At 45.4% G+C, this 23,044-nt stretch overlaps 1 protein-coding gene across 7 annotated transcripts in view; it reads left to right on the top strand.

Annotated features, from left to right (window-relative positions):
* The window catches only part of trrap (transformation/transcription domain-associated protein), a 77,387-nt gene that overhangs the window by 42,521 nt on the left and 11,822 nt on the right, over positions 1–23,044 (top strand). For all 7 annotated transcript variants that reach the window (XM_070444942.1, XM_023993390.2, XM_023993394.2 and 4 more), the window contains 14 exons: positions 117–407; positions 1,799–1,936; positions 2,345–2,457; positions 3,944–4,079; positions 5,403–5,594; positions 7,579–7,774; positions 8,537–8,655; positions 11,599–11,745; positions 12,118–12,218; positions 14,305–14,506; positions 17,837–17,998; positions 20,308–20,398; positions 20,777–20,976; positions 22,088–22,349. In XM_070444942.1, coding sequence (XP_070301043.1) covers positions 117–407; positions 1,799–1,936; positions 2,345–2,457; positions 3,944–4,079; positions 5,403–5,594; positions 7,579–7,774; positions 8,537–8,655; positions 11,599–11,745; positions 12,118–12,218; positions 14,305–14,506; positions 17,837–17,998; positions 20,308–20,398; positions 20,777–20,976; positions 22,088–22,349 — 2,350 coding nt within the window. The remainder of the gene's footprint in view (positions 1–116; positions 408–1,798; positions 1,937–2,344; positions 2,458–3,943; positions 4,080–5,402; positions 5,595–7,578; positions 7,775–8,536; positions 8,656–11,598; positions 11,746–12,117; positions 12,219–14,304; positions 14,507–17,836; positions 17,999–20,307; positions 20,399–20,776; positions 20,977–22,087; positions 22,350–23,044) is intronic.

Below are 23,044 nucleotides of genomic sequence, written 5' to 3'. Positions count from 1 at the left end.
GCATAATATTGCATGCTTTTGGCTATAGAAACACATTCTGTCTGTCCTCTTACCCTTGACTCTTCTTCCCCTCCTTTCCTCTCCCCAACCATCCTCCCACGTCACCTCCCTCCCAGGCCCTGTCAGGTGAGATGAGTCCTTTCCTGTGCAGTGGGAGCCACCAGGCTCAGAGGGATTGCCAGCCCAGTGCCCTCAACTGCTTCGTGGAGGCAATGTCCCAGTGTGTGCCCCCTATCCCCATCAGGCCCTGTGTGTTGAAGTACCTGGGGAAGACTCACAATCTGTGGCTGCGCTCCACTCTGATGCTGGAACAGCAGGCCTTTGAGAAGGGCCTCAGCCTTCACAGCAAGCCCAAACAGAGCACCAACGAGTTCTACGAACAGGAGAGCATCACTCCACCACAACAGGTACGGGTTTACAGACGTCATCTTGTTCACTTTCAGTTCTATTAGATGAGTACATGGTTAGCTTGGTAACTTTTCTTCAGACATTGCCTTTGTACTTACTGTCCATTCATTAAATGGGTATGGCTGCTTGACAGGCACTGCATCCTAACTAGAGATGTAACGATTCATTGATACGAATTGGAATCCAGTTCAAATGTTTAAGATGCAAGTGCTTCGGTCCACAAAACTCCAAACCGATTCAAATGTAGCGTGAACTGGTTCACTAACCTTTCACCATTGAAATGCTTGTAAGATGACTTGTGCAATAGTCAATCATAGGCTTTATTAGTTGGAAGACAACCCACCGGTGCCCACTGTCCAGTAAACTCTAGTTGTACATACTAGAAAGCACAGCTTTCGGTATATCGTTGAAGCTTATAGGGAAACTGACACGATCAGGACTACTTAAAAAAAAAAAAAAAAAAACTCAAATCAAGTAAATTTTATGGGTAGAATGTGTTGTTTTAATCAAATTGCTACAATTTAGGCGGTTTAAAATTTCATTTCAACAGTATCCCCCTTTAACCATGTCAACGTTCCAATCTGAACTTTACCTGCGGTGATCTTTGTGGCATAACGATGCACGTGATTGACTGGAAATTATACCTACAGTAACATTGTTTCTTTAGATTGATTTAAACCTGCAGTGACATTATACTGGAAATAACATTAGATTGATGATATTTACCCACCATTTTAGTGGGGGAGGAACAAAATTGACTTGAAATGTGCACATTCTCTTCAAGAACATGTATTTACATTTTTGTAGCTTTATGTTATGAAAACCATGTCGGTTTAACTTGAAGATTAGGGTTAGACGTACCTCTGTCATTTTATATCATGATAGTAGAAACTGTCAACCATTCCCATACCCAACACAGTCATAACAGACACTTGCTCGTCTTTATACTAATGCTCAACTTTCAATTCTATTTTTATTCCATCAAGCTTCTATTTTTGTTACCTCTTTTTTTTCTATTATTGTTGTTGCATATCGAGAGGTGAACCTGCGAGTAAGCATTTCATTGTACTATGTACAGCGAGTATCCTGTGCATATGATAAATCCATTTGACTTGACACAGCTCTGACTGATCCTGCTCAGAGGGGCCCAGCTCCATGAGCAGTAGATTTCCTTTTAGACTGGAAAATGAATGTCTTCATGCAATAACTGTTAGTGCATTGAATCTAATTGTATCGAATCGCATCGATTTGTTCCTCTTATCAATCCGAATCGTTTCAAACTAAAAAATATATAGTTCCTTTATTGGGTCCCATGTATCTAGATGTGTATGGAATAGTCTTTGAAAGGGACGATGTACACCCCTGATCCCAACTCTGTGTGGTCCTATAGGAGATCCTGGACTCCCTGGCAGAGCTGTACTCTCTACTGCAGGAGGAGGACATGTGGGCGGGGCTGTGGCAGAAACGCTGCAAGTTCCCAGAGACCTCCACGGCTATTGCCTACGAGCAGCATGGCTTCTTCGAACAGGTGAGGTCTTGTTGATTGATGCACTGGCAAATTTTATAATGTTGAAAACATTGTACAATTTCGACTACAAAGCCTACAGCTGGGTAGGTAGCCTTGCACGAGCCTTGGCTTGTGCGAGATGGAACAGCTCATGGGAGAAAAGGCCTATCTCCTGTTTCTGTAGCATGAGGCAGCTTGATTTACAACACCCCCTGGACAGGGCGCTAGTCTATCGCAAGGCCTTGCCCCCAATCTATCTCCTTAATGCCGAGTCCAAGGCAGAGATGCACCAGGTCCCATTTTTACAGTATTTGGTATGACTCGGCCGGGGATCGAACTTCCAATCTCAGGGCGGACACTCAATCCACAAGGCCACTGAGTTGGTCACAGCTGGGTAGTACTGACTATTTACTATTTTACCTTCAACAGGCCCAGGAAAGCTATGAGAAGGCCATGGAAAAAGCCAGGAAGGAACACGAGAGGAGCAACGCCTCTCCTGCCATCTTACCGGAGTACCAACTCTGGGAGGACCACTGGATACGGTAAATAACTTATGCATTTACTGGTGTAGTTGTTAATCCATGGTAGGTGTAGTAACTGCATAATTATTGTCATAACTATGTAGTTGCTATGTAATATTTGTATTTGCCATGTAATTAATGGTGTATAAAGTAACTACATGTTTCTTCCATGACATTATGAACACCTCTTTCCATGACAGACTATCCAGGTGAAAGCTATGATCCCTTATTGATGGCACTTATTAAATCCACTTCAATCAGTGTAGATGAATGGGAGGAATTTTAAGCCTTGAGCCATGAATTGTGTATGTGTGCCATTCAGAGGGTGAACTGGCAAGACAAAATATGTAAGAGCCTTTGAATGGGGTATGGTAATAGGTGCCAGGAGTACCGGTTTGAATGTGTCAAAAACTGCAACGCTGCTGGGTTTTTCACGCTCAACAGTTTCCCGTGTGTATCAAGAATGGTCCACCACCCAAAGGACATCCAGCCAACTGATACACATGTGGGAAGCATTGGAGTCAACATGGGCCAGCATCCCTGTGGAACGCTTTCAACACCTTGTAGAGCATGACCCGATGAATTGAGGTTGTTCTGAGGGCAAAAAGGGGGTGCAACTCAATATTAGGAAGGTGTTCCTAATGTTTTGTACACTCAGTGTATATTATTCAAATCAAATGTTATTTGTCACATGTGCCAAATACAACAGGTGTAGACCTTACAGTGAAATACTTACTTACAAGCCCTTAACCAACAATGCTTTAAGAAGTTATGAAAAATAACAAATAACTAAACAGCAACAGTAAAATAACACGTGAGGCTATATACAGGGGGTACCGTTGTGGGGGAACTGGTTAGTTGAGGTAATATGTACATGTAGGTAGAGTTGGTAGTTAGTGACAATGCATAGATTATAAACAGAGAGTAGCAGCAGCGTAAAAGAGGGGTCTGGGTAGTCTGATTAGCTGTTCAGGAGTCTTATGGCTTGGGGGTAGAAGCTGTTAAGAAGCCTTTTGGACCTCGAATTGGCGCTCCGATACCGCTTACCGTGCGGTAGCAGAGAGAACAGTCTATGACTAGGGTGGCTGAAGTCGTTGACAATTTTTAGGGCCTTCCTCTGACACCGCCTGGTATAGAGGTCCTGGATGGCAGGAAGCTTGGCCCCAGTGATGTACTGGGCCGTACGCACTACCCTCTGTAGTGCCTTGCGGTCGGAGGCCGAGCAGCTGCCATACCAGGCAGTGATGCAACCAGTCAGGATCTTCTCGATGGTGCAGATGTAGAACCTTTTGAGGATCTGAGGACCTATGCCAAATCTTTTCAGTCTCCTGAGGGGGAATAGGTTTTGTCAAGCCCTCTTCACGACTGTCTTAGTGTGTTTGGACCATGATAGATCGTTGGTGATGTGGACGCCAAGGAACTTGACGCTCTCAACCTGTTCCACTACAGCTCTGTCGATGAGAACTGGTATTCCTCTTGATATCAACTCTCCTCCCTGTTTCTGCAGCTGTTCTAAAGAGTTGAACCAGTGGGAGCCTCTGACAGAGTACGGCCAGTCGAAAGGCAACAGCAACCCCTACCTGGTACTGGAGTGTGCCTGGAGAGTCTCCAACTGGGGCGCCATGAAGGAAGCGCTGGTACAGGTAGGGGATGCCCTACACACACACACACGCTGACACAGCTATACACAGACCACACAAGCACACATAGACAGTCAGACACACACACACACACTCGGCTGAGGTCTGGTTCCCAGCTCCAGAACTCTCGTAAAGCTGTGGAAATGTAGTTTGGCAGTCGTTAGGAAGGTTCATTTATCAGCCTCGTGTTTTCTAAAGCAGAGTAGAGGAGGGAACGTGATAGTAGCTGACACATAACAAATACTCCTGCCTTGCTTTCTGCTCAAGGAGATTTTTAAACGAGCCACTGTCCTGAGGTGACATCTCATTAAACTGTCCAGCAAAACCTTTAACTAGCAGCCTCTTACGTTCAGTCTCTATCTCGGTCTCTTGGCATGGGAAACATATGTTTACATTGCCAAAGCAAATGGAATAGACAATAAACAAAGGAAAATGTAGTAAACATTACACAATTTTTAAAAGAATAGACATTTCAAATGTTATTATTGGCTATGTAGAGTGTTGTAACAATGCAAGTTTTAGAAGTTTTAAAGGAAATAAATATGGTTTGTAATTACAATGTTTGTGCTCCACTGGTTGCCCCTCTCTCTCTCATTCCTCCATGGTTTTGCATAGATCTAATATTTACGTGTCTGTGTGATTAATTGGCCCAAAATCTGTTGTGTGTTTTGTTACGTGGTGGTGGTAGAAGACAGAGTAGAGCAGGCTGCTGCTGTTGTGCTGAGGCTCCGTCTGTCTATCTGAATGGCCCAGCTTTCAATTAAACAGCCTCTGATAAGGCCACCACTGTCTACGGGAGATTCATCACCTATCCCCTCGTCTGTGATAAGTGCACGTTGACCGATCGCTGTAATTCTCTCCCCCATCAACACACACAGACCGAGGGACACACACACACACACACACCTAATAATGTTTCCCAGGTTTGACTGCGCAGAAGGCAGGCTCCCATTGGGCTTTTGTTAGTGTTGTGGTGAATGCACTCAGTGGTCTGATCAATATAGTCTCTGCTCACCTCTGTCAGGCTGATTATTCATTAACCACTCAGGCCTTTTAAAAATGATGAGGAGAATGAATAGAACAGGTGGTGTATTGTGTCCTGTTAGAGTGCTGCTTTGTGACAGTGGCATGAAGTAATTCACTTGAGATGCACACAAAGAATTGCAGTCCAAATTGTCAGAGCTGTGACACCACAGTCACACATACTGACAAAGGCTCACGTGTTACTTTCTCATATGCACTGAACGTGTGTGTGTGTGCGTATAACCTTTTGTTTTCATAGGTAGGTAACTAGTGTGTGTAACCTGTCTCTAATCTGTCTGTAAGGTGGAGCTGAGTTGTCCTAAGGAGATGGCGTGGAAGGTGAACATGCACCGTGGTTACCTGGCTATCTGCCATCCAGAGGAGCAGCAGCTCAACTTCATAGAACGGCTGGTGGAGATGGCCTCCAGTCTGGCCATACGGGAGTGGAGGAGACTGCCTCACATCGTGTCCCACGTACACACACCACTACTTCAGGTAAGAGATGAGGGAGGCAGACACACAAGCACCACCTGAATATGTCTCAATTCTTAATCAAGATGAAATAAAAGTCTGGAACACATCTCTTTTGATCACTGTATTGCCAAATGAAGAGTCGATCAGTGATCCCAGCCAATTTACTGGGGAAAACACTGATAATCTGTTTTCTGGGAATGAAGAGAGGAAAAACACTTCCCTGAAAGTGCAATAAAAACCAGAGGGAGGGAGATAATGGAGTGAGACAGACTGAGAAGGAGGAAAAGAAAGAGGAGAGTGAAATAAAATGGAAGAAAGAGGAGAGGGAGTGAGAGGAGAAGAAAAATGGAGACAGAAAGTAAAGTGGCGAGACCGAGGCAGTAACTTTAGACTGTCTGTAATTGCTTCCCCCCCATCAGATAGTGTTTGAATAAATACCTGCTCCAAAATTACATTTGCATGATGAATGGCCACTCCAAAATGAAGGTTATAAATGTGCCATCAGCTGATATTAACAGATAATTGTGAGAATATTGTACTGCCCAATTTATTTTGTTTCTGGTGATTTGATTTGGTCGGTCCACCGACCGATTCAGGACATTTCTCTTTTGAAGGCAGCTATTTGAATTGAGTGCCGCTACATTCATTTGTCTGTGGTCCCATTCATTATAAAAGCAGGAAAACAACGTTTCTTTCCTGCTTAGTGAACTCAGCAGTCGTAAATCTTTATTTCAGTACCGTACACTTAAAGCCCTGGGAGCCTCTAAAACAAAGGCTTTCTGCAGGTAAATAACTAGAATCAAACTGCATTCGGAATCAAGCCATCAAAATACAGGACTTTCCAATGAATTTACACCAGCTATATTGATCGTTGGCTTTAGTATTAATCTTGATTGATGGGTTGATGAGAATGATTGATCGTCATTCGTGTGTAGATTCTAGCAGCTCAACAGCATTTCATATCCCGGGTTTAGACTCTGTACTCACTAAAGATCCCATGGCAGTTATTGTAGGGGTGTTAACCCCGGTGTCCTGGCTACATCCCCAGTCTGGCCTTCATACCATCAGTCACCTAATCATCCCCAGCTTCCAATTGTCTCATTCATCCCCCTTTCCCCTGTAACTATTCCCCAGGTCGTTGCTGTAAATYAGAATGTGTTCTCAGTCAACTTACCTGGTAAAACAAATAAATTAGACCCTTCAGAATGGAGACTCCATATCTTTTAGTCTTTGTCTGAAAGAAGTGATTAGCCATTAAAGTAATATGATGTTCTGCCCTGCCACCAGCCCTAGCTTTAATATGATGTTCTGTCCCTGCCACCAGCCCTAGCCTTAATATGATCTTCTGTCCCTGCCACCAGCCCTAGCTTTAATATGATGTTCTGTCCCTGCCACCAGCCCTAGCTTTAATATGATGTTCTGTCCCTGCCACCAGCCCTAGCCTTAATCTGATGTTCTGTCCCTGCCACCAGCCCTAGCCTTAATATGATGTTCTGTCCCTGCCACCAGCCCTAGCCTTAATATGATGTTCTGTCCCTGCCACCAGCCCTAGCCTTAATATGATGTTCTGTCCCTGAAGGTAAATAGATGGATCAAAGTGTCTTATCAACTATCAGGTGTTTGCTTCTCGGACCTCATTTCAGAGAAGGTTTTTCCAATAGTCATCATAAGCCTGTAATACAGTGGGCTAATGGCTTTGGAATTGGCCTGGACACCCTGCCTTTTCTATTGTCATAGAGAAAGAACAGAAACCCCGCCAAGTCTCATCCCTTTTATTTTTTTATTTTTTATCTCCATCCCTCCGTCTTCTGTACCCTTCTTTCTCTGTTTACCCTGTCTCTCTGTCTGGCGCTCTCTCTGTCTCGCACTGTCTCTTTCCCAATCATTTCCTGTCACCACTGTTCTCCACACTCATTCTTTCTTCATCTCCTCCCCTTCTCTCTCTCTCCATTCCTCCATTCTCTCAAAACCCTTAAACTTTCCCACCCCTCTCCTCCCCAACCAGGCTGCCCAGCAGATCATCGAGCTCCAGGAGGCGGCCCAGATCAACGCTGGACTGCAGCCAGCTAACCTGGGCCGTAACACCAGCCTCCACGACATGAAGACTGTGGTGAAGACCTGGAGGAACAGGCTGCCCATCGTCTCTGACGACCTCTCCCACTGGAGCAGCATCTTCATGTGGCGGCAGCACCACTACCAGGGTAGGACTCACACGCCTATCGCTACTCACAATGGGGACGTCTCTAAAAGGCCATAGTGAGCTGAACCCCTCAGGCTCTCTCTACCTTCCCAAATGTCAGCTCTCTAAATGACTTGTTTACTCTGCACGACACACACACACACAGGAGAGGGGGAGAGAGGGAGAAGAGGCAGAGACAGACAGTGAGTGGGAAAGAGAGGTAGAGGGGGAAAAAGCAATGCAGAAAGACTGCAAAGGGACTGCATGACAGCACAGACTAAGTTGGAGGGAAAGAGCTGGAGATGAGAAGAGATGAAACTCTGTGGCAAAGAGGGGGAGGAAGGAGGAGTGGATATGAAAAGAACAGTACAAAAAACGAAGAGGGGAAAGATGGAACAAATTGGAGGTAGAAGACATGAAAAGAGATGGTAAATAAAGGGAGAGTTGAGTGAATTAAAAATATGGTCTCATTGTTGTCTGTCCTCTACAACATGACACACGCTGTGGTGCCAGGCAACCATTCAGACTCAGCATCCTGAAAAAGATGTTGTCTGTGGCAGCTTTAGTGCTGCTATGAAACTACTACAGCTATGATGACTGGTGTAACTACAAAACTCGAGAACATGAGACAACTTTGTCTTTGATATTCACCCTTAGAAATATAACTAATGCTTTCATCCAAATTAACTTCGTTACATAGTCAAGCTCAATAATATGAAGCTCCCTCTACTCTCTACACTGACTGGACTGTAGTGACAACTTGTTCTCTTCCTTCCTATCCCAGCCATCGTGACGGCGTATGAGACCAACACGCAGCACGACCCCAACACCAGCAATGCCATGCTGGGGGTCCACGCCTCCGCCTCTGCCATCATCCAATATGGCAAGATAGGACGCAAACAGGTACAATGCTCACTGTGTGATAAATCACTATCTGCCAAGATTACATGTTCACCGGGGTTGGATTTATTTTCAGTTGTCAATTATGGAAATGAAATTAGATTAGAGCATTAAATGAAATTTCCCATTCTTTTGAAGATTTTCCAATTTATGAATTGAATTGTTTTCAACTCCTGTGTGGCTCAGTTGGTAGAGCATGGTGCTTGCAATACCAAGGATCGTGGGTTCGATTCCCACAGGCCACCCATACAAAAAAATGTATGCATGAGCTTTGGATAAAAGCGTCTACTAAATGGCACATACTGTGCCTTCAAAGTATTTACACCACTTTTCCCACATTTTGTTACAGCCTGAATTTAGAGATTTTGTCACTGAGCGACAGAGTATGTCAAAGTAGAATTTTGGTTTTAGATTTTGTATTACAAATTAATTAAATGAAAAGCTGAAACGTCTTGAGTCAAAAAGTATTCAAGCCCTTTGTTATGGCAAGCCTAAATAAGTTCAGGGGTCAAAATCGTTGTGGAAAATGAATGCTCAGTTTCAGTCGCGCACGGCATTGCAGTACCACGTACCCCTAGCAGRATTTTAGCCACAGACTTATGTGCTGTCTAGTTTGTGTTTTTATAATTGTGAAATGTGCATAAATTTACTTTTTCTATGGAATTGGCATATCGTTCTCATTCTGAGAGGTAGGTTTATTTTTCTCCAGGTAGGCCACTTGATTTCCAGTTGTTCAACCAGTTGGAGACGAGTCATAACAGGTCAACTCTTCTACCTTGTTAGCAAGCAAATAGATCCAAGTTGGCTAGACTTGAAATATACATTTTAACTGGCTTACTCACTAGCATGTGGGCTTGAGAGATTGTTAATGAGACCTGTTAATTGTTGGTCATTATTGGTGGATGTGCATGGTTCTGGTTACATTTCTAACAAAAGGGAAATTTTCATAGACTTGAAAGACTGAAGTGATTTTTGCAAAATAAAGCAGGTAAAACTATTTAGATTAAATTATTAGTGGGTCTTATGGTTGTGGAAGGCTTATATTTAGCCTTGGTATCATTTTAGAAGCCCTGAATTCATTAGATTATTCCTGTCTTTTTGAAATGTGGTGTAGTGAATTTTAATTGTACTACAAAGCTTGTTCAGAGATTTCAACAAAAATWAAATTGAGGGTAACACTGAATGTAGAAAACATTAACACATTCCAAATATTGAGTTGCACCCCCTTTTGCCCTCAGAACAGCCTCAATTTGTCWGGATATAGACTCTACAAGGTGTCGAAAGCGTTCCACAGGGATGCTGTCCAATGTTGACTCCAATGCTTCCCACAGTTGTCAAGTTGGCTGGATGTCCTTTGGGTGGTGGACCCTTCTTGACACACACCGGAAACATTTGCATGAAAAACCCAGCAGCGTTGCAGTTCTTGACACTACCATACCCRGTTCAAAGGCACTTYCATATTTTGTCTTGCTCACTCATCCTCTGAATGGCACACATACATACACAATACCTGTCTCAAGGCTTAAAAATCCTTCTTCAACCTYTCTCTTCCCCTTCATCTACGCTGAAGTGGATTTAACAAGTGACATCAATAAGAGATCATAGCTTTCACCTGGATTCATCTTGTCAGTCTGTCATGGAAAGAGCAGGTGTTCCTAATGTTTTGTACACATAGCATATTGTGAATTGCCCATAAGTTTTGAAAAAATGTAGCTATGATTTTTAGGCCATATTGCCCAGCCCTAATTCTGTGTTCAATAATAGTGGTTAACATTATTTCTGAGGGACCTTACAGACCAATTATCTGTAAGGTCCCTCAATCGAGTCATGAATTTTAAGCACAGATTTCACAACAAAGACCAGGGAGATTTTCCAATGCCTTTCAAGAGGGGCACCGATTGTATATATATATATATATATATATATATATGTATGTATGTATGTATAAAAAAAAAATACATTTGAATTTCCCTTGGAGCATGGTGAAGTTAATAATCAGGCTTTAGATGGTGTATCACACCCAGTCACTACAAAGATAAAGGCGTCTTTCCGAGCTCCGTTGCCGGACAGGAAGAAAACTACATGAGTCCAATGGTGATTTTAAAACTATTACAATGGCTGTGATGTGAAAACTGAGGATGGATCAACATTGTAGTTACTCCACAATACTAARCTAAATGACAGAGTGAAAAGGAAGCCTGTACAGAATAAAAKATATTTCAAAACATGCATCCTTTTTGCAACAAGGCATGTAAGTAATACTACATACTTTTTATGCTGAATACAAAGCATTGTTTGAGGCAAATCCAAAGCAACGCTTCACTGAGTACCACTATTCATAATTTTAAGCTTGTTTGAAAGGAGTTTTTAGGATAAAAAGAAATGGAATACAGCCAAAATCCCAGAGMAAAACATGGTTGTCTGCTTTCCAACTAACACTGGGAGACAAATTCACCTTTCAGCAGGACAATAACATATACCAAGATGACATTGACTGTTCCTGAGTGGCCTAGTTACAGTTGACTTAAATCAACTTGACAATCTATGACAAGACTTGAAAATGGCTGTCTAGCAATGATCAATAACCAACTTGAGAGCTTGAAGAGTTTTAAAAGAGAGAATAATGTGCAAATATTGTATAATCCAGGTGTGCAAAGCTCTTAGATTTACCCAGAAAGACTCACAGCTGTAATCGCTGCCAAAGGTGATTCTAACATGTATTGGGGTTGAATARGTATCTAATCAAGATAATCAATATTCAACATTTCCTTCCACTTTGGAGTATTTTGTGTAGATCGAAGACCAAAAATTACAATTAAATAGAATTTTAATCCCACTTAGTAACACTGGATGAAGTCAGGGGTGTCAATACTTACTGAAGGCACTGTATTATAATGTTACTACTATTTTTAATGTAACGATGTTAACCTGTGTGTTTCCCCTCAGGGTCTTGTGAACGTGTCTCTGGACATCCTGAGTCGTATCCACACCATCCCCACGGTGCCCATCATAGACTGCTTCCAGAAGATCCGCCAGCAGGTCAAATGTTACRTGCAGCTGGCTGGGGTCATGGGCAAGAACGAGTGTATGCAGGTGAGGAAGTGGTCATTTGTAGCTCAGTTGATAGAGCATGACGCTTGCAACGCCAGCGTAGAGGGTTCAATCCCCGGGACCACCTGTTTGTACATGTGTGCATGACTAAGTCGCTTTGGATAAAAGCATCTGCTAAGTGGAATATATTATTACATTAAGTATTTTTTTTAGTGATGAGACCTTTTTTATCTGATAAATGTTCCCCTGTCTGAAGTTTTTTCTTCCCCGTTTAAAAACCCCATTGAAGACTTCACTTCAATGCCTTTTGAAATACATGATCTTAAATGATGAAAGAACGCTTATTGACATTCGCTTTCTAAATAGTGACTGAGTATATTTGGTGAACACAGTTGTTTTCATCTCCCTCTGCAGGGTCTGGAGGTGATAGAGTCGACCAACCTGAAGTACTTCACCAAGGAGATGACAGCTGAGTTCTACGCTCTCAAAGGCATGTTCCTGGCTCAGATCAACAAGTATGTGCTCATCTAGACACTTACAAGTGATGTATGAGTATCTGAGTATGAGTATCTGAGTGTATGAGTGTATGAGTATCTGAATGAGCTCTTCAGGTTGACTTGGTGAAGAACTCAGGTTCTATTCTCAGACTCTTATTTCTATCCGTGTCATCAACACACACCTGTGTCTACACTACATTCTCACTGCAGGGGGTGCCTGCAGAGCAAACACACACACACGCCCGTGTCTACACTATGTTCTCACTGCAGGGGGTGTCTGCAGAGCAAACACACACACCCGCCTGTGTCTGCAGAGCAAACACACACACCCGCCTGTGTCTGCAGAGCAAACACACACACCCGCCTGTGTCTACACTACGTTCTCACTGCAGGGGGTGCCTGCAGAGCAAACACACACACACGCCTGTGTCTGCAGAGCAAACACACACACGCCTGTGTCTACACTACGTTCTCACTGCAGGGGGTGTCTGCAGAGCAAACACACACCCACACGCCTGTGTCTGCAGAGCAAACACACACATGCCTGTGTCTGCAGAGCAAACACACACACGCCTGTGTCTGCAGAGCAAACACACACACACGCCTGTGTCTACACTACGTTCTCACCCACACACAACCCTCTTTCCCCCCTCACCCTTCAGTGCCCACTCTCCGCATCAGCCCTGACATGATGACGGCTCCCCGCGGGGGTGAAATAAAAATGGGGGATAGCTTATTAAATATCCGCGCCCGAATAATTAACTCGCTGGCAATGTACTGGAATCTCTGGTATCAGCAGAACTTAGCCTAACCTCAGCAGTAGGGACCCAACGCAGTCATTACGAACACACACGCACACATACACACACTCACTCTGCGGGAGTATCAACAGCTTTGGGCCTGGGGTTTGGGCCTGGGGTAGACAGTTGGGGCGTACAGTTAAGTGGTGTATGCGACTTGACACTCTGGGCGTTTCTCCCTCTTTCCTCCCCTCTACTGCACTCCCGCTGAGGAGAAACTGTTTATGTACTTTGACACGGCCAATGTGACGAGCACATAAAGTATGGCTGGAGGGGCCTGGCTTAGACTCCCACAGCAATCAGCCTCCATGTTCCTTTATCGCAATGCCAAATAGGTTGTTATAGTAACCCTTTATAATTGATTGGACCACGAGCCYTTTTAAAGTAGGTGTGCTTACTCCTCGCTGTTTGAAACCTCTCCCAAAATGGTGGGGAAAGGTTGTTTGACTAAGTCCTGTTGAGCTCTTGTTTTGTTTACAGACAAGTGTTTTTATTTTGACTAAGGGGCAGATGTTWAATTTTTTTATGGGGTGCATTGCCCCTTATTCCTTAATAAAGTCCTGAATTGGTTGTAKAATTATTCAAATGTTTTATGTCTTATGGGGGAGGAGGATGCATTGAAAGCGGTTGATGACTGTACATATTTTTCACCATCAGCATAAACAAAATTCAAACGTAGGTCTCTGCCAGGTTCTACCCTGTCTGTCTCCCTCGCTCTTCTCGGTATTTTAAGCTATAAACTTGAGCTGAACACTTGAGCCATGAGTTCCAGATTCTGAAAGCAGGATCAAGAATCCTCTTRTGGGTTGAAGTTTATTCCAGTATACGGAACCATTACCTGCTTTGTGACGTTGATGAAATGTTGCGATGCTGTTAATCTGCAATGTCACTGTTAWTAAAGCTCATTGATCAGCTCTGTGTAATACTGTGTGGCTCTGACATACTCCACAACATTGAACGCTCTAGACCTTCACTGACATAGTCATGCTACTTTCTAACGCTAGCTGTAATAATGGGAGAGCCTTGTCGATGAGGGGAAGTTTTAAAATCATGGCTATTGATATACATATTCAAAATATCATTTTAACGCTATCCTCGCTCTCTGCTGTACTCTACCCTTTCCCAATCTCCATTTCGCTCCATCCTTCATCCCCTCTATTCTCTCTCAACGTACTCTCCCCTCTATTCTCTCTTCCTCTCCATATCCCCATTCCCCTCTTTCTCCTTACCTTCCCATTTCCCCCCCTCTTTCTCCTCTATCCTCCCTTCTCCCTTACTCTCTCTTCATTACTCCCCCTCTCCAGGTCAGAGGAGGCCAACAAGGCGTTCTCGGCAGCGGTCCAGATGCATGATGTCCTGGTGAAGGCCTGGGCCATGTGGGGGGACTACCTGGAGAACATCTTCGTTAAGGAGCGCCAGCTGCACCTGGGTGTCTCTGCCCTCACCTGCTACTTGCACGCCTGCCGACATCAGAACGAGAGCAAGTCACGCAAGTACCTTGCCAAGGTGGGTTAGAGATGGAGTTCTGCTCGTGTGATCCAAGCACATATAGATGAGCTGGAGTTCTATGCCTCATGAGAAACAGCTACTAGTAACCTTCCAGCTTCTGTGAAGGACATGGCTCTAGCATGCCATCATTTGGTGTAAGCAACTGCTAATATTATCGATCACAAATGGTGAAAAGGCTAGAGGTAAGTTTATTTGCTTGCCTTGCAACTTCACCTGTGAAGGTCTCTCACATGGATGAACAGGAAAGCACTTGTGAAGTTAAACCCACAAATGGTTTTCAGTTTGTAGGAGTTATTTTCATTTAGACATAATTTAGACTCCACTGGGCTGTAACTTGTTTCTCGAAATGGAGTATTTAGAGAAAGCACTTTCTCTTTCTGATTGTTTACGTGGCGTACCTATGTCAAAGAAACACCATCTATTCTTCACCACCAATCACTACTATAGTCTCCTTTTCTCTAGGGAAGGGATTATCAACTAGATTCAGTCTGAGGAAGATTTTTTGTCTTGAGTGGATGGTCAGGGGGCCGGAACATATCAACAAATAATTTGTAGACTGTGGCGTGGATCAGAAAACCAGTCAGTATCTGCTGTGAACACCATTTACCTCATGCAGTGCGACACACTTCCTTTACATAGAGTTGAACAGGCAGCCTCTTCAATGGCTGTGCGAAGTTGCTGGATATTGGTGGGAACTGGAACATGTCTTACGTGTCGATCCAGAGCATTCCGAACATGCTCAATAGGTGACATGTCTGAGTATGTAAGCCGTGGAAGAACTGGGACATTTCCAGCTTCCAGGAATTGTGTACAGATCCTTGCACCGTGGAGCCATGCATTATCATGCTGAAACATGAGGTGATGGCGGCGGATGAATGGCACGACAATGGGCCTCGGGATCTCATCACGGTATCTCTGTGCATTCAAATTGCCATAGAAAAAATGCAATTGTGTTCGTTATRCGTAGCTTATGCCTGCACATGCCATAACCCCACTGCCACCATGTGGCCTATTATAGCTGGCAGGAAGCTTGGCCCCAGTGATGTACTGGGCCCTACGCACTACCCTCTGTAGCGCGTTATGGTGGGATGCTGAGCAGTTGCCATACCGAGCGGTGATGCAACTGGTCAGGATGCTCTCGGTGGTGCAGCTGTAGAACTTTTTTGAGGATGCCCATGCCAAATTCAGTCRCCTGAGGGGGAATAGGCATTGTCGTGCCCTCTTCACGACTGTCTTGGTGTGTTTGGACCGTGATAGTTTGTTGATGAGGTGGACACCAYGGAACTTGAAGCTCTCGACCCACTCCACTACAGCCCCGTTGCTGTGAGTGGGGGCGTGTTCTGCCCTCCTTTGCCTGTAGTCCACGATCAGCTCCTTTGTCTTGCTCACATTGAGGGAGAGGTGGTTGTCCTGGCACCACACGGCCAGGTCTCTGACCTACCTATAGGCCGTCCCATCGTTGTCTGTGATCAGGGCTACCATCGTTGTCGTCAACAAACTTAATGATGGTGTTGGAGTCCTTCTTGGCCATGCAGTCGTGGGTAAACAGGGAGTACAGGAGGGGACTAAGCACACACCCCTGAGGGGGCCCTGTGTTGAGGATCAAGTTGGAAGATGTGTTGCCTACCCTTTACATGTTGTGTTTATTTTTGTTCTATGTATTTATATGTGTATGCACACACTGAGTGTACAAAACATTAAGGAAACCTGCTCATTCCATAACACAGACTGACCAGGTGAATACATGTTAAAGCTATGATCCCTTATCAATGTCACTTACAGGGGAGGGTACAGGTTAAACTGGGGGGGCAACTCAATATTAGGAAGGTGTCCTTAATGTTTTGTACACTATATATATTCATTCATTCTCAGGAAACTTGGCGGTCAAATAAAATGAACCACAGAAAATATTGGTATGCCAGTTGGGGAACCCTGCTCTAGAGAGTCAATCTCATGCTGCACTCTAAAATGGCTGAATACAAGTTCACCAATTCCCCCCAGCCGCCCCTTGTCTTTCTACAGTGACTTGAGGTTGCGCCACTTTCTTTATCCCCTGCCACAATTACACCAGGAAGTGGCAGTAGGAATGGGATCCTATTATGGCCCCTTGGGTTAAGAGATTAATGGCTCCCCTGTCACTCCAATCTAACCAGCCCCTGTTTCCATGCTTAGACTGACCCTCACTAACAACCAGACCACCCCGCGGTGCCCCAGCTCCAGACTGACCCTCACTAACAACCAGACCACACCTCCCTGCCTCGGCTCCAGACTGACCATCACCAACAACCAGACCAATCAGTAGTACACACTCTGATCCTTTGATGCGCTCTCTGGAGGTCATGACCTAGCTGACTGTGGTACCAGAAATAACAATGGACAGTTGTAGCTAATATTCCTACAGCAAAGCTATTGCAGGGGGGGTGTTGAATCTTCTGCTCTGTGTTGTAGAAATATGTCCAGGTAAGATGCTGTAATTGGATCCTTCTTGTGTGATATTGGACAGCAGCATAGAAAACACTAAATGGGCAGTAGGGCATCGTTAACATGACGATCCCCTGACTCTTTCACCTGTTGTCAAAATGAGAAACGGGACAAAAGTCTCTCCCTCTCCAGTATTAGCTGTGAATATTGGCCGTCACACAAGTACTATAATCAGCTCTTACAGAAATAATCAGGCCCATTAGCTTCCATTTCCTCTGGGCTGGTGTTTCTGGGGGGAGAACATTAAACAGTGCACTCTCACACAAAGAGTTGTTGGGGGGGGGGGGGGMTCTGTTGCCCTTGCTATTGTATGGAGAGAGGAGATGGCTGGCCGGGGCTCGGTAACCGTGGATGTGTCCCAAATGGCTCCCTATATAGTGCACTACTTTTCAAAAGTAGTGCACTATATAGGGAAAAGCTTTCCGTTTGGGACACACATTGGGTCTGGTCCTGGCAGCGTTTAGAGCCTGATGGATGAGCAGAGATGTCCAGTGATTATCAGTAATTATACACAAGCTGTGTGGCCTAGCTAGCTGGCTGATAGGGGGTGGGGGGGGTTAATGTCTCCATCAACAGCCCCCCCAGGAGGGAGTTCACCTGCTCTGTGACCCACTCCTCCCCTTCTCAAAGCGGCTAGAGCTTGCCAGGAACGCAACCTCCCTCTCACTGTTCATGTGTGCCACTGATCTGAGCTCCAGAGATGGTCTGGTGATGATATTACAGGCAATTAAGCCCTTTAGTCACCATTTGAAATGTTGATGTAATTTGTGTCCATGCTGCCTGAGATCGCCAGCAACCTCCCTCTAACGGTGTCACTGTTCTCTCTCCTGCCCCCCCCATTCCCAGGTGCTGTGGTTGCTGAGCTTTGATGACAAGAACACCCTGGCGGATGCCGTGGACAAGTACTGCATTGGGGTGCCGCCCATCCAGTGGTTGGCATGGATACCACAGCTCCTGACCTGCCTGGTGGGGTCAGAGGGCAAACCCCTGCTCAACCTCATCAGCCAGGTACGTTAGTCAACCGGTGTACCTACAGCACACCTGTGACCACTCACAACACCTGTACCCACAGAGATCCTATTCAATGAAGTTGTAATATGTAATTCTACGCCTGTACCCACCTCCCGTCCATAGAATAAGCCCATCTGTCTACAGCACAGCCCGTTAGAATTCTAGAGTAGAAAAAAGGAAGGGAAGCATTGCTATTAGATTGGTGCGCTTTTGCAAAGGGTTAATAGGTTCCAAAAAAACAAGGAGCACCAAAAGTGCCTTGGTCCTTGTTTTTTTATTTTGTTTCTCAACTTTCCTGTACCAGGGACAGACAAGCTAAGGACCTTTCTGTACCTCAAGCACTCAGCCCTCCTCCTCTCCTAAATGTCAATGTTTCCCCGTCTGTATCTGGCATTGCATCTGTCCGTCTGTAAGCACTGAATGGGACAGTGTTGTTGTGTGTGTGTGTGTGTGTGTGTGTGTGTGTGTGTGTGTGGTGTGTGTGTGTGTGTGTGTGTGTGTGTGTGTGTGTGTGTGTGTGTGTGTGTGTGTGTTGGTGTGTGTGTGTGTGTTGTGTGTGTGTGTGCACTTAGTGTGGAGGCACGTCAACCTAATCGAGATGGATTAACAGCACTCAGTGCCAGAGTGGGCTCTCTCCAGCACTTTCTATTTATCAAATTAACCATTCAGATTCCTCTCCTCATGTATTGGCTTCCCCTTTCTCCAGTGAGCTCTTTTCAATTATTTATAGAAGGAATGAATATTAAGTTAATATCAAACTCATCCGCAGTGCAGGAACAGAGCTGACAAATAAAGTAAGGGACTAATTTGCTTTCCGTTAATGGAGTATTATTTCCGAGCAATTGAGAGGTGGGAACTTCAAAGACTATTTGGCTACATCAAACACCCCTTATCCACCCAGTAGAGCGGGAAATGGGAGAGAAGAGACAGCGAGGGTGGGAGAAGAGGGAGCGAAGAGATTTAAAGATAATCTCTCACATGAAGTGGAAACACGCTATTCTAAGGCTAGTCAGTCAAGCCCATATCATGTGCTTAATGGGATATAAATATGGTTTGTTTAGTTATTAAATCATGGTTTCTCAACCTTTTTGTAGCCTATTAAGGTAATGGAGAGATCATGGAGAGGTTTATGAATGGCTTTTGGAGTTTGGTATTTGGGGAATGGATGGGTGAAGCATTTTGTCTCCCGTCTGTCTTCCTCCTCACCATATGATGAGTGAAGGGTAAAAGGTTGACTGTCTGTAAAAGAGAAAAGCAGGAAAGCACCTTTTAATGGATGGAAGCCTTTATCTTAGCGACGCTGAATAATTTAGTGTTGTGGGCGGCGGCCGCACGGCGGGATGCTTTAAAAACAGACAGTGAAATATTAATGAAGGTTAACCCTGAGGGGCAGAGGAGAGATGAATCACAGCGTTAACAGTCCTACAGCGAATCTAATCCCCCTCCAAAATATAACATCCTTCATCTCCCATTAAGAGCCTGATCTCTCCTTACGCTCCTCCTCCTTTCTCTCCTTCTGCCTCATCTTTAATGCCCTGCTAAGCTGCCACTTATCTATCCATCCCTCCACCCCCCTCCATCCTCCTCTCCATCACCCAGCATAGCCCTCCCTCTGTGCTCCTCTGTACTGTTAATGGGAGGCTGAGCCAGGGTTAGCAGGTGTCTCTTTACACCTACAGGTTACTCCTCACCCCTCTGTCAGCAGGGTAGGGGAACAGGGGTGTAGGGTGTCAGTCTAATGGGGCCTGAGAGGAGCTGTGGTCTGGGCTCAACCACCTTGTTGTCTCTGTCATCAAGGCCTCACTGTCACTGTGCATAACGCCTGTGTGTTGAGWTGATCGCCGTTCTATCTCCCACCTAGCGAAAGGTGCTGAGCTCACACCTATGGCCTTCCACCTGTCAAACTCTTACATCCATCCTGTTTATTCCCTGGAGTGTTTGTTAAATCGTGTTTGGTTTTCTGAGGCGTCTTGATGACGTCTGTAGAAATGTAGATCATGGAGTGTATAGTTAGTTTGCGGAAAAATGTAATGCCGCTGAACTTAGGTCAGTCTCTAGCAGTCTAGGCCAAGGTAACCCTCTAAATTTAGAGTTGTTGGAACCTGAAATACCCTCCAGGGTTTCATATCATAACTCCATCTCCATTACACATTACAGAGCTGCTTGCAGGGTATCAATGTTTGATATTCTTTGGGATTCTCTGCAGCGTACACTCCTCTCCTGTGTGCAGTGAGATCTCTGAGGGTAGCTTCTTCTTTGAATGGTAATCTGACCCACCCCCCCCCCCCCCCCCCCCAGTCTGCTAGGTGGGACGAGTGTACCCCCAGGCAGTCTACTTCCCCATCCGCACCCTCTACCTGACGCTCAAGATAGAGCAGAGGGAACGCTACAAGAGCGGTAAGTTGTGTGCGTGCCGATTTCAACACGATTTGAACATTAATGGTGATGTTATGTCCCCTTTTGGACACGAAGGGTGTGACTGTGTTTAAAAGCGGCGCTACTGTTGAGTAGGGTATTTATGTATTCACCTTGTAGATACAGGAGTGTTCTAGCTCACTGACTTCTTCTTAAAGAAAAGCGTTTATCAAACAAAGCTATGACTTTGTTTTGCAGGCTTTGAAGTGCATTTTAGAACTCATCATTGTCTTTTTGCCTCCTAACGCCTTTTCTTTTATCTACTCTCATCTTTCTCACATCACTACCCCTCGATTCTGCCTCCACTGTCTTCTCACCTCGTTTTTCTTTCTCCCCACCTCTTCCTCCTCTCCTTTCTAGACTCGGGCCAGCAGCAGCCCAGTTCGGTGGGGGCCCAGACCCACTCGGCGTCCGACCCAGGCCCCATCAGGGCCACGGCCCCTATGTGGCGCTGCAGCAGGATCATGCACATGCAGAGAGAGCTGCACCCCACCCTGCTCTCCTCTCTGGAGGGCATTGTGGACCAGATGGTCTGGTTCAGAGAGAACTGGCACGAAGAGGTGAGGCAGGGGCACCTGGTCACCTGGGATGCGGGTGAGAGGGTGTGTGTGTGTGTGTTAGTGGACTGTGTTAGTCAGCGACCCATGAATCCGTCATCCTCCTGAGTATTTATTTATATTCTACTCAGGAATGCAACGGAAAGACCGGTGCAGACTGGCCCCCGTAGAGACATTTCTAAACAAATTCTTATTTTTTTGGAAATAGTACGTTAACAGCCAGGTTTAACCACAGTTCAGTTCCCTGGCCACTGGTTTAAACAAGAAAACTCTGCATCAACCTCCAACTCCTTCCCGGTGTCCACATAACTCTCCCTCCTCTCCTCTGGCTCTCTTGTCAATGCTGTATGACTGAGTACACACACACAGAGCTGCCCATTCCCTGTCCTCCTACACACCCAGGCACTCATCTGTCCTCCTCTTTTCTACCACTACCATTAGCCACATCTGTTCAGTCCAGTGCTCCTCTCTACCGGAGTAGTCTGAAGCCCTGTTGAAGGAAGGACTCTGTCATGTTTCTGACATGACGAAGCTAAACTGCGACTTTTCCATCCGACCTCCAACACAGCGAGCTTACAGATTGGAAAATGGAAATGACTGTCAGTGAACGCAACATTTACACAGAGGATTAACTCTTTTTTTCTGAAACACTTTCTGCAACCTCCTCTGGAATCACTCCCTCATCTAGAACACTATATCCTACCCCCCTGTAGAAATGTCAGTCAAGGTTTCAATAAATCGGGAGAGAGCTGACATAACACAAGCTTCCAAATGCAACTCGGCGGTGCTGCAAAGTGCTTTAGCCATGGGGGGGGGGGGGGGGTAGTAATGTCTGCGCTCGAGGGGCTCACAGAAGGCGCAGCGCTGCAGTCCGTTCCATTGGTTAAACCTGGACAGAGGAACACCGTGGGAACAACCTCACCTGGATGCACCTGCCTGGGGAGAGGAGTTTTCAGTAGGGGGGAACTATTGGAAAAGGAGGGAGGGTTGGTGGATTAGGGGAGTATGGTGAGCTTGTGGGTGGCATATTTTGCTCACTGCCAGCATTTCTGGGGTCACAAACAGTGTATTATACATGTTCATGATCAATATCTTCCTCCCCCTTCCCTTCCAGGTCCTGAGACAGCTCCAGCAGGGTCTGTTTAAGTGCTACTCGGTGGCGTTCGAGAAGAGCGGCGCCGTGTCGGACGCCAAGATCACGCCGCACACGCTGAACTTCGTCAAGAAGCTGGTGAGCACTTTTGGCGTGGGGCTGGAGAACGTCTCCAACGTTTCCACCATGTTCTCCAGCGCGGCGTCCGAGTCGCTCGCCCGCCGAGCCCAGGCCACCGCTCAGGACCCGGTCTTCCAGAAGATGAAGGGACAGTTCACCACAGGTACACACTGCTCTAACCTCATGTAGTTTGTCGCTTCTGCTAGGTTAATTATTTCCCTGTTATTGATTTTATTTTTAAGAAATATAACTCACTTTTGGAATCTTACCAACAGTGTTGACCCATAGGAGTCTAGGGGTAAATCTCAAATCACCCCCTATTCCTTATGCAGTGCTCCGTCTCATTCTAGCCATAGCCAGACATAACCAAGCTGCCAGATGTAGCCACGCTGTGTGCATCAGCAGGCCAGGGTTATTTTTCACCAGGCAGAAACAACAGAACAGTGGTGTTCCGGAACGTAATTGGGGCTTCTGAACCAGATGATTTGATTTAATGGAGGGCTGATGTGTGTGTGTGTGTGTGTGTGCGTGTTTGCTGGGCTGGTTTGGGGTGTTGATTACACAGGCATTACACAGCCCTGCTAATCCAACCCACCGACTTGCCCTCCAGGCCTGTTTAGCGGTCATTTGGGTACATACAGGCACAGCATGTGGAGAAGAACAAAACTTACTGATACTGGAGCTCCAATGAGAGTTCAGTTTGAACTGAAGGATGTTTAATAGCAGTAAGAAACTATTGAAAAACTGCAGCCATTTTTTATTATTGTGGCCTTTGTATTTGACCTCAGCAACTGTTGTAACTAAAATCATCAGCCTACCACATACTGCTTTCATAACAATACCATAAACAGTTATGCA

This window comes from Salvelinus sp. IW2-2015, linkage group LG8, assembly GCF_002910315.2.
Source record: "Salvelinus sp. IW2-2015 linkage group LG8, ASM291031v2, whole genome shotgun sequence".
In the NCBI taxonomy this organism is placed as follows: domain Eukaryota; kingdom Metazoa; phylum Chordata; class Actinopteri; order Salmoniformes; family Salmonidae; genus Salvelinus; species Salvelinus sp. IW2-2015.
Note: the sequence above shows the minus strand (reverse complement) of the source record. Positions and strands in the feature narration are given on the sequence as shown.